Source organism: Pan troglodytes, chromosome 2, assembly GCF_028858775.2.
Source record: "Pan troglodytes isolate AG18354 chromosome 2, NHGRI_mPanTro3-v2.0_pri, whole genome shotgun sequence".
Lineage (NCBI taxonomy): Eukaryota > Metazoa > Chordata > Mammalia > Primates > Hominidae > Pan > Pan troglodytes.
Window position 1 is genome coordinate 51,239,000 of NC_086015.1, and position 22,532 is coordinate 51,261,531.

Sequence of the window (22,532 nt, forward strand, 5' to 3'; positions counted from 1 at the left end):
ATTCAAACTCTTTCATTCTTTTATCCTAAAGAAAGTGTGTAAAACTATTTTAAAACAGTCTGGCAGGCATATTTGAAAGGAGGCCTGTAGGTTTCAAGGGCATTCTTGGGAGTTTCTGATAGGGAATAGGTTCAGAAAGAAAAGAAGAGGGTTCTATCTCCAGAGGAGTTAGGGGCCAGGTATTCAGAAGGGCCCTCTCTTTGCCACTGCAATCAATCAGATGTTCACAAATTATACCTTTTTAATGCATCACTAGGCTCTTAGAAAGCAGGTGAAAAGTGTAGGCTGAAACAGAAACAGTGGGCTGTAAGCCAGCAAATGCTAAAACTAGCTTGGAACATGGAATCTTAGGTTCCCCACAAAGTAGGAGTCTGAATTGAAGCTCCCATATTAAACTGGAATTCTTGAAGAGGGTTAAAATGGTCCTGGGTTGGTAATGCCCCATGGGTAACTGCAGAAAGCAAGTGCAAACCTTTTCAGGGGGAAAATAATTTCTATTTATGTGTTCAGGTCTCCTTGAGCTTAAGTTCAATCAAACACAAGGTCACGATTTCAATACACACACAAACACACACACATACACACGCCACTGTCAAGCCACCATGAGACTCAGTAAAACAGGAAACAGATTTTGACCATGAAAAATCTGATCTATATGTTTCCTATATAAAAGTACATATTTAAATAACTAAAACATAGAATTGAAAGAACATGGAATGGTTCGAGTATAACATTTGCATAAAAAGTCTGTGCATGGGCATATCTTAAACATTAAAAATGGCCAACACAGAGAATTATAGAGATTGGGGAATGAGAGAATAGAATTTTGACCTGTAGAAATACAGGACTCCTCTGCTTAATGATTTAGAATTTTTTTTTTTTGAGATGGAGTCTCGCTCTGTCACCCAGGCCGGAGTACAGTGGTGCAATCTCGGCTCACTACAACCTCTGCCTCCCGGGTTCAAGCGATTCTCCTGCCTCAGCCTCCTGAGTAGCTGTGATTACACGTGTGCACCACCATCCCTGGCTAGTTTTTGTGTTTTTAGTAAAGACAGGGTTTTACCATGTTGGCCAGGCTGGTCCTGAACTCCTCACCTTAAGTGATCCACCCACCTCAGTCTCCCAAAGTGCTGGGATTACAGGCGTGAGCCACCGTGACTGGCGAGTTGCACATTTTAAATGGGCCAATTGTATGGTATGCAAATTCTGTCTCAATAAAGCCTTTTAAAAAGCATAAAATAAGAATTTATTTAAAATAACTAGCTGGGCACAGGGGCTCACGCCCATGATCTCAGCACTTTGGGAAGCTGAGGTGAGATGATTGCTTGAGCCCAGGATATCAAGACTGCAGTAAGCTATGATCGTGTCACTGCATCCCTCCAGTTTGGGTGACAGAGCAAGACCTTGTCAAAAAAAAAAAAAAGGCTGGGTGCAGTGGCTCATGCCTGTAATCCCAGCACTTTGGAAGGCCCAGGCAGGAGGATCCCTTGAGTCTAGGAACTGAAGACCAGCCTGAGCAACATAGGGAGACCCAGTCTCTATTTTTAAAAAATTGTTTTTAATTAAAAAGAAAAAGAATGCCAGGCACGATGGCTCATACCTGTAATCCCAGCACTTTGGGAGGCCGAGGCGGGCGGATCACCTGAGGTCGGGAGTTCGAGACCAGCCTGACCAACAGAAAAAACCCCATCTCTACTAAAAATACAAAACTAGCCGGTAGTGGTGGCACATGCCTATAATCCCAGCTACTCGGGAGGCCGAGGAAGGAGAATCGCTTAAACCTGGGAGGCAGAGGTTGCAGTGAGCCAAGATCACACCATTGCACTCCAGCCTAGGTGACAGAGGAAGACTCCATCTTGGGGGGGGGGGGGAAGAAGTTACCCAGGCTGGGCACAGTGGCTCATGCCTCTAATCCCAGCACTTTGGGAAGCCAAGGCGGGTGGATCACGAGGTCAGGAGTTCAAGACCAGCCTGGCCAACACGGTGAAACCCTGTCTGTATTAAAAATACAAAAATTAGCCAGGCATGGTGGCGCATGCCTATAATCCCAGCTACTTGGGAGGCTGAGGCAGGAGAATCGCTTACAACCCAGGGGGCAGAGGCTGCCGTAAGCCGAGATTGCGCCACTTCACTCCAGCCGGGGTGAAAGAGCAAAACTCCGTCTAAAAAAAAAAAGTTACCTAAATTACAGCATAGAGAAATGAGGAGCTGGAAGAAACATAAGATATTTTAAGAGATACAGAGGACAGAATGAAATAAAATACATCTAATCAGAGTCCTGGGAATGAGAATAGAAAGAAAAGGGAGGCAGTATGCAAAAAGATAACGGTTCCAATATTCCTTTCATGATTGAGAAAAAAAATACACACTCAATGAATAGGAACAGAAAAGAACATCTTCAACCTAATAAAGAGCAGGTTCTAAGGTAAAGCCTCTAAGTGTGCTACCCCAAGTGTGGTCCTGGACTAGCAGCATGGACATCATCTGGGAGTTTATTCAAAATATAGAATCTCAGGCTCCATCAGTATCTACTTTTTTTTTTTTTTTTTTTTTAAGACAGTTTCTCTTCGTTGCCCAGGCTGGAGTGCAGTGGTGCAAGCTTGGCTCACTGCAACCTCCACCTCCCTGGTTTAAGCAATTCTCACACCTCAGCCTCCCAAGTAGCTGGGATTACAGGCGTGCACAGGCATGCACCACCATGGCTGGCTAATTTTTGTATTTTTAGTAGAGATGGGGTTTCACCACAATGGCCAGGCTGGTCTCGAACTCCTGGCCTCAAGTGATCTGCCCGCCTCAGCCTCCCAAAGTACTGGGATTATAGGCACGAGCTATTGTTACCGGCCATCTGCATTCTAAAAAGACCCCTGGTGATTTGTGTGCACAGCACAGGATGGGACGTGCTGCTCTATGGGACCTTCAGAATCCATGTAAGAGACCCCTATGCTTAAGCCTCTCTGGATGGGCTTCAGCTACTCACAGCCATCAGGTAAGTGAAGATGTCAGCTTAATCCTAAACGTAAAGAGTGAATTCAGCTGGGGGAAATGATGACACAAAATCCAGAAACTAAGAAAAAGAATACCGATAAACTCATGCTATGGTCTGAATATCAGTGTCTCCCCAAAATTCATATGTTGAAAGCTAACCCCCATGGTGATGCTATGAAGAGGTGAGGCCTTGAGAGGTGACAGGTCTTGAAGGCTCTACCCTCAGGGATGGGATTAGTGCCCTATAAAAGGGGCCTGAGGGAGCTCGTTAGTTTATTGCACCTCTGCTGTGTGAGGACACAACTAGAAGGCACCACCTCTGAAGCGGAGGGCAAACCCTTACTAGCCCATATCTGCTGATGCCTTGATGTTATACTTGCCAGCTTCCAGAACTGTGAGCAATACATTTCTGCTGTTTGTTTTGTTTTGTTTTGTTTTGTTTTGTTTTGTTTACGGAGTCTCACTCTGTCACCCAGGCTGGAGTGCAGTGGTGCGATCTCAGCTCACCGCAACCTCCACCTCCCGGGTTCAAGCAATTCTCCTGCCTCAGCCTCCCGAGTAGCTGCAACTACAGGCATGCGTCACCACACCCGGCTAATTTTTGTATTTTTAGTAGAGACAAGGTTTCACCATGTTGGCCAGGCTGGTCTCGAACTCCCGACCTCAGGTGATCCACTCATCTCAGCCTCCCAAAGTGCTGGGATTACAGGCGTGAGCCACCGCGCCCAGCCCATTTCTGCTGTTTATAAATTCCCCAGTCTAAGGTATTTTGTTGCAGCAGCCTAAATGGACTAAGCTTGATTTCTTAAAAATAACAAAATACCTACAAAAAACTATAAGGAAAGTCGGCCGGGCATGCTGGCTCACACCTGTAATCCCAGCACTTTGGGAGGCCGAGGCGGGTGGATAAAGAGGTCAGGAGATCGAGACCATCCTAGCTAACACGGTGAAACCCCGTCTCTACTAAAAATACAAAAAATTAGCTGGGCGTGGTGGTGGGCACCTGTAGTCCCAGCTACTCAGGAGGCTGAGGCAGGAGAATGGCGTGAACCCGGGAGGCGGAGTTGCAGTGAGCCGAGATCATGCCACTGCATTCCAGGTTGGGTGACAGAGCGAGACTCCATCTCAAAAAAAAAAAAAAAAAAAAACCATAAGGAAAGTCAAAAGACAAATGACAAACAGGAAAAAATAGTTGTAAATCATATCACAAAGAGCTAATTTCTTGGTCAGGTGCAGTGGCTCACATCTGTAATCCCAGCACTTTGGGAGGCCAAGGTGGGTGGATCACCTGAGGTCAGGAGTTCGAGACCAGCCTGGCCAATATGGTGAAACCCTGTCTCTACTTAAAATACAAAAAAATTAGCTGAGTGTGGTTGCGGGTGCCTGTAGTCCCAGTTATTCAGGAGGCTGAGGCAGGAGAATAGTTTGAGCCCAGAGGCAGAAGTTGCAGTGAGCCAAGACTGTGCCACTGCATTCCAGCCTGGGCGACAGAGTGAGACTCTGTCTCAAAAAAAAAAAAAAAAAAAAAAAAGTTCCTAAAAATTAATAAGAAAAAACCGGCCAGGTACAATGGCTCATGCCTGTAATCCCAGCACTTTGGGAGGCCAGGGCAGGCGGATCACTTGAGCCTAGGTGTTTGAGACCAGCCTGGGCAACAAGGCAAAACCCCATCTCTACCAAAAAAAAAAAAAAATTAGCTGGGCATGTGGTGTATGCCTATAGTCCCAGCTACTCGGGATGCTGAGGTGGGAGGATCGCTTCAATCTGTGAGGTCGAGGCTGTAATGAGCCATGATCATGCCACTGCACTCTAGCCTGGGCAACAGAGCACAACACCGTCTCAAAAGAAAAGAAAAGAAAAGAAAAAAAAAAGACACAGAAGCACCTATAGGTTGACACAGCATGATCTTCAGGATGTGTTGCTAAGTAGAAAAAGCAAGATGCAGAAAACTGAGGGGAAGCCAGGCACGGTGGCTCACGCCTGTAATCCCAGCACTTTGGGAGGCCAAGGCGGGTGGATCACCTGAGGTCAGGAGTTCGAGACCAGCCTGGCCAACATGGTGAAACCCCATCTCTTCTAAAAATACAAAAAATTAGCCGGGCATGGTAGCACGCCCCCAGCTACTCAGGAGGCTGAGGCAGGAGAATCACTTGAACCTGGGAGGCGGAGGTTGCAGTGAGGTGAAGGACACACCATTGCACTCCAGCCTGGGCAATAAGAGTGAAATTCCATCCCACCCCCCAAAAAAAAAGAAAGAGAGAAAATTGAGGGGAACACTAGAAACAAGTGATGGAGTGTCCTGTCAGAAGGGGTTGCCAGGATCTGAAACAAGTGACAGGGGTGCCCTATCAGAAGCTGATAGAGGGGGACAGCGTTTGTACTTTCTTTTTTTTTTTTTTTGGAGACGGAGTCTCTCATTCTGTCACCGAGGCTGGAGTGTAGTGGTACAATCTCAGCTCACTGCGACCTCCGCCTCCCAGATTCCAGCAATTGTCCTGCCTCAGCCTCCCGAGTGGCTGGGACTACAGGAGCATGCTGCCACACCCAGCTAAGTTTTTGTATTTTAGTAGAGACAGGGTTTCACCATGTTGCCCAGGCTGGTCTCAAACTCCTGAACTCAGGCAATCCACCTGCCTCAGCCTCCCAAAGTGCTGGGATTACAGGCGTGAGCCACCGTGCCCAGCCAGAGCCACTGTGCCCAGCATTTTTTTTTTTTCTTTTTTTTTGAGATAGAGTTTCGCTTTATTGCACAGGCTGGAGTAAAGTGGTGTGATCTTGGCTCACTGCAACCTCTACCTCCCAGGTTCAAGCGATTCTCCTGCCTCAGCCTCTTGAGTAGCTGGAGTTACAGACATGTGCCACCACGCCTGGCTAATTTTTTGTATTTTTAGTAGAGACAGGGTTTCATCATGTTGCCCAGGCTGGTCTTGAACTCCTGACCTCAAGTGATCCACCCACCTCGGCCTCCCAAAGTGCTGGGATTACAGGCGTGAGCCACCGTGCCCAGCCATATACTTTCATGCTTTCTTAATGTTTGAAACACCTGAATGTATCACCTAATGAGTATGTTAATAAATAACTACAAAAATATTTGCGAAAGAATGAACTCACTTGGGCTCCTGCCCCGTGTGCATCTGCCACTTGCTGTATAAGCACTGCCTCTGTGCAAAGAGGAGTGTGCAGTGCATAGGGCCCTCTGTGTTCTGGCTCCAGACAAGGCCTTAGTAGAATGGAGACCCTCTGCACCAGCCTAACCTGCTCGAGGAGGAGAGTACCCCACCCAATCTATAGCTAACGCCATGTCTAGCTATGCCTCAGCTGCATGTGATCCTCTGTCCCCTGCCACCTGTGCAGAGTGGACCCCGTTGGAGAGGTCCTCCCTGACAGGTGGAAGCCTCAGGGGATCCCTGGGCCTTGTTCTGCGAACCATACATAGGCTAGTCAGTACTCACCAGCCATGTCCTGGCCTGGCCGTGGTTGGTGGGACTCCTCTAGGGTCCAGCCCAATTGCAGTCTAGTTGGCAGAAGACACCCGCTGACTGAGGGTGACTAATCTCCTTGGAATGGTGCCATTCCTCCCCTACCTCTCTAAAGTAGGGAATATGATCCTGGGTTTCCTAGTCACTGAGGCCCCCATCCTCCTGGAGACATAGGCCTCTGAGTTACCTTCTGCTCTATCTTGACTTTGGCATTGTAGAAGGAGATGGAATCAGGGCCCTCAGGAAGCACCCTCTGCTGCAGCTGGCTGAATTTGTCCTGGTCATCTTCTCCCTGGGGGAGGACAGTCCCTTTAGCATGGTATTGTCAGGATATACCCTAGCAGAGCCTGTGGTGTGCATCAGGGCAGTCCCTTGCTGGGTTTGTGCCACACACCCCCACCCCCGCCACCAAAAGGGCATCTCACAGCCCTCCAGCCCCCATGTCTGTCAGTGTTCCCACAGACAACCTGTAACTGCTGCCTGAGCAGGATGAACTGCTTTAGAAAGGTGGCAGTAGCAAGAGTGGTATTTTCCCCCATCCCTTGGTAACCGAGGAGAGACCTGTACCTGCCCACCTGCCTGGGCTGGCTGTGGAGAGGCTGGGAGCACCACACACACTGCCATCTTTGTGTTGAGAACAGAGCTCAAGGGGCACTGCCCATTGCCCCATGCTCAACCACTGCCACACCCCTGCCCCTGTGCCGCTCACCAGAGACACAATCCTGTTCACAGGGACCATGCCTGGCCGGATGCTGCCGCCTGGCTTCAGTGCCATCTGCATGTCCTCAGGGATGACAAAGGACTCATTGTACCAGATGTCAAATTCTACAAGGAGGTGAGGAGACAGAACTTGAGGAAGCCGGTAAGGGCTGTGTGCTCTCATCTGTCTTATATCTGTTGCAGGCTCACCATCTGTTCACTTCCTGCTCCAAGGTCTTACCCTGTCCCCATCTCCATCTCTGGCCCTCACAGTCCTGGGAACCACACATCTGAAGCCCCTGCCCAGCCCTTGGCTCTGCCAGAGAGAAACTCTGAGGGTGCTTCCAGAACTCAGGCTGTGGCCTCTCCCTGAGTCTCCTTGTACCTCAGGTGGCGGCCAACCTTCCCAACTGTCGCACCCATGAGCAGGCGGTGGCGACACTGATCCACTAGGTGCTGGCAATACTGGATCTCAGCCCTGAGGTCACGCAGGTCCTGGTACTCGCTGCGGTACTGCTTCTTGAGGTCTTTGAGCTTGAGGATCAGCAGGAATTCTTCCTCATCGATGATCATCAGCCCCTTGTTTTCGTACTTGCCTGCAAGGTGATGGAAGAAGTCAGGAAATGAGGAGGTGTCCACCTGAAATTGGGGGAGGAAGGGATTCCAGAAGGTGGGCACAGAGCTGGCAAATCATGAAGACAGGAGACCACAGGCAGGGCAGACCCATGGCAAGGAGATGGGCAAAGCACAAGAAGGCCAGGCTGCCAGGGCATAATCTCACAGGGAGGGGAGCTCAGCTCAGTGGGGCCACACTGGCATTTTAGGACAAACAAGAGCAGAGGGCAGGGGAAGGTACAGAAGGCCCATGCTCCATGCTTATTTTATTTAAAACTCTAGTAGCCAAAGATATTTAGTAAGCACCCCTAGTATACAAATGTCTATTTTTCTTGTAAATTACATCTACAAACTGCCATCACTGGCTAGTACTACAAGGCACTTGGGCAAGGCTCCTTATTAATAACAGCAGATGTTCAAATTGTCTCTTGCTGATACACACATCCACCAGCTACTTTCTTTTTTTTTCTTTTTGAGATGGAGTCTCGCCTTGTTGCCCAGGCTAGAGTGCAGTGGCACAATCTCGGCTCACTGCAACTCTGCCTCCTGAGTTCAAGCGATTCTCCTCCCTTAGCCTCCTGAATAACTGGGATTACAGGCATGTGCCACCAATCCCAGCTAATTTTTGTATTTGTAGTAGAGACAGGGTTTCACCATGTTGCCCAGGCTGGTCTTGAATTCCTGACCTCAGGTGATCCGCCCGCCTCGGCCTCCCAAAGTGGTGGGATTACAGGCGTGAGCCACCATGCGCAGCTCACCAGCTACCTTCTTGTTAGAGATGATTAGACATCTATATCGTGTTGAGTAGCTATCAAAGGGCTCCAGGGACAAGGGTCAGTGCTATTAGTCTCTGCATGGATCTTTTAAGGTCTATCAGTTCAGTGACAGTTGTTGGGTTAAGACAAAATAATTTGGTGTGCAAAACCATTCACCCTGCTCTCCACTGCTCACAGCACCTGAAAGCTTAGCAAAGGCATCACATCAACCGCCATCCCCAAGTGTAGGGTAAGTGTGTTCTGCATGTGACCTGAGGTGTGTGGCTGGGGTGCATGAGGCAGCCCCCAGGTGCTAGAGGAAAGTGTTAGCACTTCCACTGATGTTTATTGAGAAAAAAAGTGAGACACATTAAAAGCCACTAATGGAGTCATTAATGGAAAAGCAAATGTCTAGACTCTGGGATCTGGGATCTGGAGTGGGGTGTGGGAGTCACCCTCACCAGGTGTCTCACCTTCAATGCAGAGCAATCTGCTGTGGTCTCTATGCTGTGGGAGGTCCCTGATGTGATTATTTGGATAAGCCACAATCCTTTACAGAGTAGAGGCTTTACAGTACTCTATGGAGATGGGGAGTAACTGTGAACATCTTTTGTTCTACTCAGAGGATCTCTGATTATCTCCAGGAAAAAAAAGAGTTGAATTTAAAGATGATTTTACATTTTTACATTTTTCTTTTGTTTCTTTTTCTTTTTCTTGAATTACTGGCCTCAAGTTCTTTTACAAGAGACTAATGTTCCAAATATGTTGACCTTCCTGGGTCAACAAGTGGCTGTCAATAATAAGGTATCTAAGAGATTGATTGATTGATTGATCTGACAGGGCCTCACTATGTCGCCAAGGCTAAAGTGCTGTAACATGATCATGGCTCACTGCAACCTCAACCTTCTGGGCTCAGGTGATCCTTTCACCATACCTCCCAAGTAACTGAGACTATAGCCATGTGCCACCACGCCCAGCTAATTTTTTATGTTTTTTTGTAGAGACAGGGGTCTCACTGTATTGCCCAGGCTGGTCTCGAACTCCTGTACTCAAGCAATCCACCCGCCTCAGCCTCCCAAAGTGCTGAGATTACAGGCGTGAGCCACTTCGCCTGGCCTAGGAGATATGAGTTTACTTGATCTGTTCAAGTAAATTCAATAAAATAAAGGTATTTTATTAATATTTTAATAATCAGTGGAAAAACAACTACTTTGGGGGGACAGCACAAAAATGGGTTTTTTTTTTTAATACTGATAAATTTTTTTTGTTTGTTTTTTGAGACAGAGTCTCGTTCTGTCTCCCAGGCTGGAGTGCAGTGGCGCAATCTCGACTCACTGCAAGCTCTGCCTCCCGGGTTTTACACCATTCTCCTGCCTCAGCCTCCCCAGCAGCTGGGACTACAGGCGTGCATCACCTACACCCGGATAATTTTTTTGTATTTTTAGTAGAGACAGGGTTTCACCGTGTTAGCCAGGATGGCCTTGATCTCCTGACCTCGTGATCTGCCCGCCTCGGCCTCCCAAAGTGCTGGGATTACAGGTGTGAGCCACCGCGCCCAGCCGAAAATCGGGCAGATCGCCTGAGGTCGGGAGTTCGAGACCAGCCTGACCAACATGGAGAAACCCCATCTCTACTAAAAACACAAAATTACCTGGGCATGGTGGCGGGTATGCCTGTAATCGCAGCTACGTGGGAGGCTGAGGCAGCAGAATCACTTGAACCCAGGAGGCGGAGATTGCAGTGAGCCGGGATCATGCCATTGCACTCCAGCCTGGGCAACAAGAGTGAAACTCCATCTCAAAAAAGAAAAAAAAAAATTTAATGTCTTCCTCATCTCATCCTTTGAAACTGTCCACTTTCAGGTGTATTTAGGAGTAAATGATATGCCAGCATACCATGCGTATATTTTTTCTTAAATATGTAATAAGGGGCTGTATGTTCAAAGAAAGTGTGAGCAGAGAGGACAAAGAAGTGCTTGTTTGTCCCATAAAATCTTCACCATGTCCTCTCCCTGTGGCTCTGGATAGGGGTATGTCTATAGCCACCATCACTGGCCTTCTCCAGCTTCCCAGACCCGTGGAGGGCTTTGCCCTCAGGAATAGCATGTCATAATTGGTCTGTGAGGTATGATAAGAATGGCCCCAAGAATTAGAAAATAAAGTTGCCCTCTGAGAAATAATAATTGTTTAATTATTATTATTTTTTTTTTCCAAGACAGTCTTCATCTGTCACCCAGACTGGAGTGCAGTGGCGCAATCTTGCCTCACTACAACCTCTGCCTCCTGGGTTCAAGCGATTTTCATGCCTCAGCCTCCCAAGATGCTAGGATTACAAGTGTGTGCCACCACGCCCTGCTCCTCTGAGAAATAAATGAGTAAAATGCACCCCCTGTGAGTGAGATGATGCATCTGACTTGCAGGAATAAACCAAGTGACATCTGGAGATCACTCATGGAAGCTGGCCTGGAACAGGGTTGTGATTTAGCGAGGGAAAGCCCAGTAACCTGTGGTGTTTCCTGTCTGGAAGAAGACAATAAGACTGAGCCAGGAGTGTGAAGAACAGTGTGGCCTCTGAACCACCTGTCCCAGAGTTGGAATGGTCACTCACTAAAATGCAGGTCCTGGGCCCTGCTCCATCTCTCCCAAGTCAGAACCACTGGCTGAGGGGCTGGGAATCTGCACTTGACCAGCCCTCTCAGATAAGTCATCTGAACACGCAAGCTTGATGGGCCTTGGCCCTCAGTGCAGGTGTGGGCGGTGCACGCCACCAGGACAAGGACACTGGGTCAGGGTAACCAGGTGAGCACCCTCCCCACATTGGGGTCCTTTGCTCTTTGAGCCTGGAGCACCCCCTGCCACCAGCTCTAGGAGATAAGACTCTGACAGACCAGCACGGGTGTCAGGGATTCAGCATAGGGAATGGCCTTACTGAAAGTGAGTCCCTTGGCTCTCTGGCATCCACATTCTTGTTCCCTTACTTGGTTTTTCATAGTCCCTACCAGCAGCCCCACCTCAATCTGACCACCTGGGGCAGTGAGGAAACCACACAGAGACCCACGGACCTTGTAGAGGTCACCAGCTACCCATCTCCCAGTGATACCTCTGCAGGACAAAGGGCCTGTTTCACCAGGGACAGTAGCACATATGGGGTGGAAGGCCCAGCACCTAGGTCTGAGATAATGCAACAATGAGGGACCCACAGGCAGAGGCTGGCTGACAGGGAGGACTCTGCGGCTCTCAGGGGCTGACCACAGCTAAGTGATCTGACCTATGGGTGAAGGCCACATCCCAGTACCCCCACTGGCCCCCTCCCATCTCAGTCCTCTAGTGCCAAGGGCTGTTCTGCTTCGACCAGCATGACTCTGAGACCCCAAAGCTCCCTAGCCCTCTTTCCAACACATTTACCTTGCTTCTCCCGTAGTGACTTCTGGAAATTCAGGGCCTCCTTGGTCACATCAATCTCCCGCTTGATGGCATTGATGTGCTGTGTGGTCTCGCTGGCCCTTTTCCTCCGTTCATTCAAGATGGATTTGTTTTCTTTGAAAATTCGGTTGATCTCACTACCTTGCTCATTCTTAAACTCCTCAAAGGCCACTGGTTTGGAGGGTGGGGTGTCGGGCCTTGAGATGAAAAGGTGAGACCAAAGAGGATAAATGAGGTGGCTGCCTTGGAGCCACCAGGCACTTCATCTTTCTTCCCTGGGACTTCTGTGGCCAGGAGGCAGAAGTGCTAGGCACCACCTACCCAAGACAGGAGCTAAACCGTGTGTGAATCATTCCCTCCTCTTTGTTTTACTCAGCACACGTACAAGGACATATGCCCATGGCAGAAAGTGAGGAAAGCAAGGAAAAGTATAAGAAACAAACAACAATAAGAAAAGAAAAGAACAATGGCATATGGTGGTGTATTTCCTTCTGTATTTCTTTCTTTTTTTTTTTTTTTCTCGAGACAGAGTTTTGCTCTTGTCGCCCAGGCTGGAGTGAAATGGCACAATCTCGGCTCACTGCAACCCCCACCTCCTAGGTTCAAGCAATTCTCCTGCCTCAGCCTCCTCAGTAGCTGGGATTACAGGCATGCGCCACCACACCCGGCTAATTTTTTTATTTTTAGTAGAGACCAGGTTTCTCCATGTCGGTCAGGCTGGTCTCGAACTCCCGACCTCAGGTAATCCACCCGCCTCAGCCTCCCAAAGTGCTGGGATTACAGGCATGAGCCACTGTGCCTGGCCCTGGATTTCATATATGTGTGTGTGTGTATACATATATATGTGTGTGTGTATATATATACACACACATATATGTATATATATGTGTATATACATATACGCATATATACATATATGCATACACACACATATAAAACACATTTTATATGTGTGTGTATATATATGTATATACATATATACGTATATACATATATGTATATACGTATATACGTATATACGTATACGTATATACGTATATACGTATATACGTATACGTATATACGTATATACGTATATATGTATATACATATATACATACTCCTTGCATATATATACACACATACATATACATATGTATGTATATACACATACATATGTATGTATATACGTATATACGTATATACACATATATGTGTATATATATACGTATATATGTATATACGTATATATATGTATATACGTATATACATATATATACACATATATATGTGTATACCTATATGTATACACACATATATATATATTTTTTTTTTCTTTGGAGACAGCATGCTCTGTTGCCCAGGATGGAGTTCAGTGACTCGATCACAGCTCACTGTAGCCTCGAGATCCTGGGCTCAATCAATTCTCATGCCTCAGCCTCCTGAGTAGCTCGGACTACAGGCATGTACTCCCATGCTCAGCTCCCTTTTAATTTTTTATAGAGACAGAGTCCCACTATGTTGCCCAGGCTCTCCAACTCCTGGGTTTAAGCAATCCTTTCGCCTTGGCCAACCAATGTGCTGGGATTACAAGCATAAGCCACCGTGCCTGGCCTTTTTGATATATTTTTGAATGGCTAAGGCCATGCAGTATGTTTAATTTTACATCTTACTTTTTTCAAAAAAGCATTTCATGTTATTAAAAACCCTTTGAGAACTCTGGTTAATGAGTGTAAGATGAAGTGTTGGGGTAAGGGGAATTGGATTGATGTGGGCAACTTTGAAATGCATCAAAAAAAGAACTTGGAGGGATAGAAGGATAGAGGCAGAATGAAACAAGAATAGTAACATATAAATTGTAGAATTGGGAGGATGGTTGGTGTACAGGTGTTTGCTGTACAATTATTTCAACTTCTCTGAATGTTTAGAAATGTTCATAGGCTGAAATTCTTCACGGACAACCCAATGGCAGAGAACAATTCACTTAGTGCCCTTTCCCTAGTGTTGGCTACTGAAGGTTTTCAAAAATATATATATTTTGCTTTTTAAATAAATGATGAAATAAACATCTTTTGCATAAATCTTGTTTCACATCTATTTCCTTAGGATAGATCCTTAAAAACTCATGAGGGAGAGGGGCTGAGTGATTTGAGGAAAGGGAAGAGGTTATATTCTTTCATACCTTAAAATTTTTAAATCTTTTGAATGCAGTACTTGTACAAAAGATACATAACTTTAATTATTTAAATAATTGCTATTTGGAGGGTCTAAAATGATTCCATGTTTAATTGCGCATCTTGGATGACTCCTGAGGTTGGATCATTTTGCAGATGCATAAGTCATGTTTCTTCTTTGGGGACTGTGCTCCTAGTCTTTGCCTATTATTTCTTATTTTATTTCTCTTTTATCTGCAGGTACTCTTTACATGTTGAGGATCACATATGGTTTTGTTTGATCTGGTGCAGAAGCTAACATTAGCTGATTACCTAATTGGGCGTAATTCCTCCTTCGGGGAGTCTGAGGGAAGGGGCTCAATGCTGGAAGTTTCCCGGTCCCGCGAAAGCATGTCTTTGACATCCCCATCTTTGGAGGATGGGACCAGCTGTGTCTTGGAGGTGGAAACGTAATCCAAGTCCTTCCCATTCACAGGGCTGCTGGCACCTTCCTTTCTTGCCAAGGAGCTGGAAGAAGGCACGGAAGCCCCAGGGTTCAGTCATGGACAGTGAGGTATCAGATGCCAGGATGAGTGACCTTTCTCAGCACTGACTACACTGGGAACCCCACCTCATTCAGCTCCCATCTTGTTCATATGCCTAGGTAAAAGCGCAAATAGTGTGATGCTAAGCCAGGCAGATGTGGAGGAAGAAGAGGGCATTTTTCTCCCTTTTATCAGAACAAAGAGCCCTCGGTGGTCTTGGCAGGAGACGCTTGGGAAAAATGGGTACAATCTCCATGGATTGAAAGTGTATGGACCTGTAGGATGGGCCACAGGTTCTCAGGAACCACCATGGCTGCTGAGGTCTGAGTCATACAGGCTTCCCCGGGAAGGACTGGCAGAGCCCCACACAGGGTGGTTCTGTCTGTGGACCAATGGTAAAGCAGGATGGCTCTGCCCTGCTGTTCTTACTGGTCCACACCCTGTTCTCCACACCAGCTCCCAGAAAAGTAGCTGTCCTCCCTGCCGAAGTGACAGTGCTTGGTGCCTTTCTCCGAGAAGAGGCAGATCTGAGGACCGAACTGGCAGGAGGATGCCCATGGCTCTTCCCAAAGGTCTGAGGATAGAAAATCTGTTTCTTCCTCTTTCCTCCTCCTTGCAACAAGTATGGCTCAGGGAACTGAGCCTCAACCCATTGAATACTGCACTGATTATCCGGAAGCAGAACAGAGAGGGTTGGGGTGTGACTGCACTCATGAAGAGGCAGGAGGAAGCCAGGGACACTGGCATCCTCTGCTGCCTGACTCTTGTCCTGCGTGTAACAGTTTTCTACAATCAGCTCTGGCCTGTGGCCTGCGCTCACACACTCTTGCTCACAACAACCTCAATGACTTGGATGCTATTATTATTATTCCCATTTTGGAGATGCAGAAACAGGCACAGAGCGGTTCTCCTGTCTCACATGGGGTGACCCCTTGGGTGTGAGAAGTGCAGAGCAGGGAAGGGAGCCCGGGCATCAGCTCCAGAGCCTGTGCTCTTACCCACCACTACACAGCACCCTGGGAGGGCTCACTAAGTGAACCTAAATGCTCTTCCCACCTTGCACATACAAACGAGTCTTGCCTGAAAGGTGAACTGGAGTTTTAGGTGACCTGAGTGCCAGTCGGCGGGAAGACCCTAGTGAAGTGAGGGGAGGGGGTACAACATAAAGTACCAGAGGGCATGGGCTCTGGAGAGCTGGTCCAGCTTCTTGCTGCCATTCCACTACTCATTGGTGGTATGGCCTTGGTGAGTGACTTCCCCTCTCTAAGCCTCTGTTTCTTCATCAGTGTAATAAAGACATTAACTCCCACCTCACCAGGTTGCTGTGAGGATGAGAGATGATTCTTGTGGGGTTCCAAACCAGCCCCAGCCCGGGCCCCACAGACTTGCTAGTATTGGTAGCAGTGACGTCCATTGTGCCAACCCAGTAGCTGAGACACCAGGGGGAAAGTGGGAACAGTGCACATCCTCCCATTCACCCACCGAGGAGGGCCAGCTGCTGAGGAGGCAGAGCGGCAAGGTCACTCACCTGAGTGGCTCTTTGAATGTCTTCTTGGACTTGGCTTTCTTCCCAGGTTTGGTAGAGAAAGGGGTGACTCCGAGTCCAAAGTTTTGTCCTTCAGGCTCACCCACTAGGTGGCCATCAACATCCACAAGCCCCGCCTACATAGAGAGGCCAGCCAAAGGTCTGTGAGTTAGATTAAGGGCTTGGACCCCTTGGGGACCCACATGTATATGGCCCAAGGCTCAGGGTGGACATGTTCACCATACACACCAAGGTTTGACAGCTGCTGATGCCAGCCTCAGGCTGTCCCCAGTAGAGCGGTCCCTGACCACTCTGCCAAATGTCCACTTTCCACATGCACCCCCTCACCAGTATGGCACCTCATTCCATACTCTGGGGATCTTAAAGCTTATTTCCAACCTAATTCCAGGAATTCATCTTTAATATTATTATCCATGTCTCTACCTTATGGAAATTATTTTTAATTCAAAGGTGGTTTACTCTTAACACAGGTCACCTGTGTTCATTCTGGTGTTACCTTTATCTGTTGCAATCCTAGCTCTGGTTTAATGCATTAATACTTGCTGGCTCTGCAAAGGTCTGAGGATGGGAAATCTGAGGTGAGTGCTGTCGGCAAGTAGCAACTATGCTTACCTTCTGGATAGCAGAAATGGCTGCAAAGTCATTCCTGTCAATGAGGGTGTACTTCCTGCGCAAAGTGGACTCCACTTCCTGTTCCTGTTGGCTTGGGAGACAGCAAGAGAGAACAGCTTGTACCTGGGGCCATGCTGAATCCACTGGGGCAAAAACCAAGTACTGGGGTTAAAAGTCATATGGGTGAGGCCCCTTGTGTGGGGCCACACCTTCATCATGAACCAGACCAGACAAAAGGACAAAGGACTCACTTCCCCCTGCCCCATTGCATATACCCACTGTCCGACCCCCAAACCCACAAGGGCCACCTTATGTCATGTGTGTCTGCTCCAAGATGACACTTGATAAGGACCGTAAGCCTCACTTGGGACCATGTGGGGTTCTGTCTTAGGTTCTGTCTCTAAGAGGCCACTTGGAATCACATGACCAGCTTTAGTGACACCACCTAGCATAAGCTGCTCAGACTATGGGTATGTTTGCACCCAAATAAACCACAAATGCCTCCTGAGGTGGGAGTGTGTGTTGCAATATTCACAAGGTGAATATTCACAATGCCCTGCTCTGGGCACTCTCAGAGCTGGCACTCCATAAACACCTCCTGTCCAATTAATGAACTCACTGAATATCCACCAGGGACCCAGGCATGCCCCCAAGGACTCTGATTTGGCTCTTCATCCACAAGCAAGAAGAGGATGCTCTTGGAGGCAAGTGCCCAGATCGCAGGAGATGAAAATGGCAGCCTGATGTAGGAATGAGGTAGGGGTGGGGGTCTCTCACCTCAGAACCACCCGGAACTGGTTGAACACCTCCTTGATCTGTCTAAGGCTGATTATCTGGAGGGAAGACAGCAAGGCAGAGGTTAGACCAAGGGCACCTCGAGGGACCAGGGGGCATCTATGTTAGTAGAGAAATCAAGACCCCTTGGCTGACCCCTGGACCATCTGTCTCGAGAAGAGGACATGTGCACACAGCCTCTCAGCAAAGTGGCAGCCAAGCCCTCCTCCAGAGCAGAGAAACACCTGATTAATAATTTTAAAACTAAGTATTTGCTGAGGCTATAAAAACCACCTTTTCGAAGTGGAGACCTCTATAAAATGAAATGATTCTATACCTTGAAAATACCTTCTAAAGGTTTTTTTTTTTTTAAATAAAATGTATTTCTCAGCTTTCTCTTACTTCCAAAAGGTTCTGCCTGCTGTCTTCAGATGGAGCCCATTTATGGACCTGTCTGCATGGGCACAGACACACACACGAGGCTGGAGGAAGGTTACTGGCCTCCCCCCAGCCTAAAGCCCACAGCATTCCCCTTGATCAAGGGTTAATTTGGGACTGCCCCTCCTGTGAAGGCCAGAAGAGTCCATCCCTTAGTGTCCCAGGCCTGCTTCTCGGAGCTGCCCACAGTAACAGCCAGGGGGGTCTGCCCATGTCTCCAAGAAGAGGGGTTTGATGGACTGCACTGTGAAAACAGGATGCAGCCTTCCCCCTGAGGACACTTCCTTGTGGGGTGGTTTCCCCCTCCTTGGCCCACTCCAACATGGGCCCTGGGGTCTACCTTGTAGACAACCAGCATGACTATCATCCTTTATCAGCTTCATTCTGCGGACACAGTCAAGCACCCCAGGTGCAGCAGCTCAGTTAATCCCCACTCTGTTTCCCTCCCCACTAGGCAGGTGAGGCCACTGAAGTACACGAGGTTGAGTATTTTGCCAAGGTCACTCAGCAAAGAGGCAGCTGAGCTGGGATTCAATCCTAGAAAGCCTGGCTCTAGGGCCTGTGCTTGTGCCCCTGAGATGAGCTGAAGGGACCCTGACATCAAGAGTCCAGCACCACCCTCCACCCACTGCACCCATTCACATGAGGCTCTGAGGCCAGCAGAGCATGCGTTGGGGTGTGCCCAGGACTGGGAGGCCCAGGCTGGCTGAGCATAGTGGTCACAGAGGGGTTCCTTACGTCGATCTCGTCCAGTGTCCCCTCCAGGTACCTCCGCACCTGGGAGTTGATCTCAGCAATCTGGATTTCATCCATGGGGTCATAGGTCACAAAGGTGCGGTTGGTCTTGAAGGAGGATGAAGAACATGTGGATAAGCAACAAGAACCTGAGCCCACAGGGGAGTGGCAGGGGCCATTCTGAGAGGCAAAGTGGGGAGGCTGGGCACAGGCCCTGGCTGCCCAAGCTGGCTCCTTCCCTTCATCATTGGGTCCTGCCAGAGGGCCTGACACAACAGGCCAGGTGCTTGGGTCAGAGAGGGATAATGGGGTCGGGGAGGAAAGGAAAGACCCTCAGACATGGGGCCTGCTACTCCAGACAGAGGCTCTGCTGGCTGAGTCCCAGCAGACTCTGCAGCATTAGAACGGCGAGGACGGGAGGCATGCGCTGCCTCTGCCTCGAGGCCCCTCAGGACCGTTGGAGGACTCTGCTCCCAACCCCTGTCCTCATGGACCCTTGCTGCTGCCCCTTTCCTGCCACTGAGCCTGCCCCCCAACCCCGCCCACCATCGGCCTTGACCCATGATGCTGTCTGCCCCTAGCCCCAGTCCCTCTAGTCACCCCCTACCCCAGCACCTCTGCCCTCCTTCTTTGCCTCTAGCCTCTTACCAGGCTGTCATGGATAGCCAGCTCCTGCTTGAGCAGTGCTAGTTCCTTCTCCAGGTTCTTGACCATTCTCTGCCGGGAAACATGGTAGGGTGGGGGCCGACAGGAAGGATCATCAGAGAAGCTACCCTGTCTCTTCCACAGCAAGAGCACAATTCCTCATTCTGTGCCCAGACATCCCGGCCATTCCTGGATCCACAGGGTATGCTTTCAGCTTCTGGTGATTCCCTCCCGACTGGTGACTCTTCCCTAACTGGGGTGAGTTTAGGGTCTGGGAGGACCTGAACAGTCCCCTGGCCTTTGCTACTGCCAGTAGAAGAGACAGCACAAGCCACACAGCCACCTCAAACCCCAACTCCCAGGGGCCCCAGGCTCCTTCCAGTCTACCAGGATAATGGCCCTTTTGGTGCAGCCTACAGACTCCAGAATGCTTTCTTTTTTTTTGAGACAGAGTTTTGCTCTTGTCGCCCGGGCTGGAGTGCAATGGCATGGTCTCAGCTCACTGCAACCTCCGCCTCCCGGGTTCAAGTGATTCTCTTGGCTCAGCCTCCTGAGTAGCTGGGATTACAGGTGACCGCCACCACACCTGGCTAATTTTTATAATTTTAGTAGAGACAGGTTTTCACCATGTTGGCCAGACTGGTCTCAAACTCCGGACCTCAGGTGATGCACCCACCTCAGCCTCTCACAGTGCTAGGATTACAGGCATGAGCCACCATACCCAGCACCAGAATGCTTTCTTTTTAGAGACAGGCTCTTGCTCTGTCCTCCAGGCTGGAGTGCAGTGTCACCATCATGGCTCACTGAAGCCTCAACTTCCTGGGCTCAAGCAATCCTCTCACCTCAGCCTCCTGAGTAGGTCATGCTACAGGTACACACTGCCATGCCCAGCTAATTTTTGTAGAGACAGGGGTCCCACTATGTTGCCCATGCTGGTATCACACTCCTGGGCTCAGGCAATCCTCTCGCCTCGGCCTCCCAAAGGGCTGGGATTACAGATGTGAGCCACTGTGCCTGGCCTCCAGGATGCTTTCTATGCATGGTTATAACCTCATCCTTTCACCCTCATCCTCACCAACCACTGCATGAACATGTCACCACTCCCCAATAATAATCATGTATGTCACCTCTAATTTTTTTTTTTTTTTTTGAGATGGGGTCTCGCTCTGTAGCCCAGGCTGGAGTACAGTGGCGCGATCTTGGCTCACCGCAACCTCTGCCTCCCGGGTTCATGTAATTCTCCTGCCTCAGCCTCCTGAGCAGCTGGGATTATAGGCATGTGCCACCACGCCCGGCTAATTTTTGTATTTTTAGTAGAGATGGGGTTTTACCATGTTGGCCAGGCTGGTCTCGAACTCTTGACCTCAGGTGATCTGCCCGCCTCAGCCTCCCAAAGTGCAGGGATTACAAGCGTGAGTCACTGTGCCTGGCCTCACCTCTAATTTTTTGCTGCTTACAAACAATGCTGCAAGAACATTTTTGTACTCATATATTTATGTCCTTATAGATTTCTGTAGAATAACACAGTGATCTATGAGGCTTTTGAGATCTGCCCCCATTACCTCTTTTCTGCTTCTCTTCTCTGGTGCACTCCAAACACTTCCACAAATTGGTATGCTTCTGCCTCTGCATTGCTTGTCCGCTGCCCTGGAATTTTCTTCTCCTAAGTATTTCCAAGACTCATTCACTTACCTCCTGATAATCTTTGTTCAAAAGCTTCTAAATTAGGTGCACCACAATTACTCTTTAAAATTGTAATTCCAGCCAGGTGCGGTGGCTCATCCCTGCAATTCCAGTACTTAGGGAGGCCAAGGCAGGTGGATCATCTGAGGTCAGGAGTTCGAGACCACCCTTGTGAAACCTTGTCTCTACAAAAATTACAAAAATTGGCCAAGCATGGTGGCATGCGCCTGTAATCCCAACTACTAGAGAGGCTAAGGCAGGAGAATTGCTTGAACCCGGGAGACAGAGGTTGCAGTAAGCTGAGACCGCACCATTGCACTCCAACCTGAGCAATAGAGCGAGTCACTGTCTCAAAAAAAAAAAAATTGTAATACCTTCTCCACCCCTGCAACATGCTTTAAAAACTCTAATTTTTTTTTCATAGCACGTTTTGCCTTTTAACATATTCTAGATTAGTGCTGTCCAATAGCACTTTCTGCAATTATTGAAATGTTCCATATTTGTGCTGCCCGGTATGGTAATGATGAGACAAATACAGCTACTGAACACTTGAAATGTGGCTAGGGTGCCTGAAGAAGTAATTCTAATTTTAATTAAATAGCCACATTTGAGTAGCAGTTACCGTATTAAACAGTGAAGCTTTAGAACTTACCTATTTATTGTGATTATTATTATGTATCTCCCCTATTCCCATCACACTGCAAGCTCAGAGATTTGTGTTTCTGTTCATGCAGTCAGGTATTCCAAGTGCTTTAAAAAGCACTTGGCACATAGTAAGCACTCCATAGATTTTAGGTAAGTAAATAAATGATACTTTTTTTTTCAGATCAGATGGGTAATGTGCCAATGTCGTAACAAGGTTCAAGGGTGGCATATCTCACACAAGCATATGAACACACAATCATCATGCTCATGAACTACAAAAGGATCATAAATGACACATTTTGAGGAGAAGAATCGCTAAGTCATTTTATACTCGATATACCATCTGAGTGTCTTCCCTAAAAGAGGCACAAGGAACCAAGCTGAGAACCCTCGCTGTGAACAATAGGACTTCCTTTAGTTGTCATAAAAGGGCCACTGGAGGGAGCCCCTGACACCTGGATCCTGGGACTGGTGACCAAAACTGTGACCACTCCACTGCCCCACTGGCCCTCTCCCAGACCAAAGGCCTGCTGTATTCTAGCCCTCATCCAACCAGGTCACCTGGGCACTGAGGCCCAACTGCCCTCACATAGCAAGGGTCAACAGAACCCCTGGCATCCTGATGGCTCTGTGGCAATTCAGGCACAAAGCCTGGGACCCAAGGCATGTGACCAGTGTCCAGATCCTGGATCTGCCCCTCTGGAAGCCCCACAAAGGTCCCCTTCAGGTGTGGACTTCCTGTGGGGTCAACAGGAGAGGCTTGGTGGCCAGTCTCACCTGTCCACATGCCCTCCTTCTCCCAGCTCTAGAAAATGTATCATG

General features: G+C 48.4%; 1 protein-coding gene, 1 long non-coding RNA gene and 1 other non-coding gene across 40 annotated transcripts in view; 1 reads left to right on the top strand and 2 right to left on the bottom strand.

Annotated features, from left to right (window-relative positions):
• Window positions 1-17,971, top strand: part of LOC129143616 (uncharacterized) — an 84,532-nt gene extending 66,561 nt beyond the window's left edge. The window contains exons 2-4 of the long non-coding RNA XR_010155182.1: window positions 7,197-7,326; window positions 10,748-11,331; window positions 14,349-17,971. This is a non-coding gene — a long non-coding RNA (uncharacterized LOC129143616). The remainder of the gene's footprint in view (window positions 1-7,196; window positions 7,327-10,747; window positions 11,332-14,348) is intronic.
• Window positions 1-22,532, bottom strand: part of KIF9 (kinesin family member 9) — a 53,525-nt gene that overhangs the window by 473 nt on the left and 30,520 nt on the right. For 22 of the 38 annotated variants that reach the window (XM_063805669.1, XM_063805667.1, XM_054681744.1 and 19 more), the window contains 10 exons: window positions 19,386-19,454; window positions 18,741-18,845; window positions 17,568-17,623; window positions 16,791-16,881; window positions 16,161-16,294; window positions 14,421-14,615; window positions 11,938-12,152; window positions 7,583-7,759; window positions 7,174-7,289; window positions 6,652-6,756 (listed from right to left, as the gene is read on the bottom strand). In XM_063805669.1, coding sequence (XP_063661739.1) covers window positions 6,652-6,756; window positions 7,174-7,289; window positions 7,583-7,759; window positions 11,938-12,152; window positions 14,421-14,615; window positions 16,161-16,294; window positions 16,791-16,881; window positions 17,568-17,623; window positions 18,741-18,845; window positions 19,386-19,454 — 1,263 coding nt within the window. Of the gene's footprint in view, window positions 1-6,651; window positions 6,757-7,173; window positions 7,290-7,565; window positions 7,760-11,937; window positions 12,153-14,420; window positions 14,616-16,160; window positions 16,295-16,790; window positions 16,882-17,567; window positions 17,624-18,740; window positions 18,846-19,385; window positions 19,455-22,532 lie in introns of all 38 variants that reach the window. The other 16 variants (XM_054681746.1, XM_016940937.3, XM_054681745.1 and 13 more) reach the window with 3 other exon arrangements.
• On the bottom strand, window positions 21,891-21,994 carry LOC112208845 (small nucleolar RNA U13). Its single transcript, XR_002943397.1, has one exon. It is a non-coding gene; the product is annotated as a small nucleolar RNA U13 (small nucleolar RNA).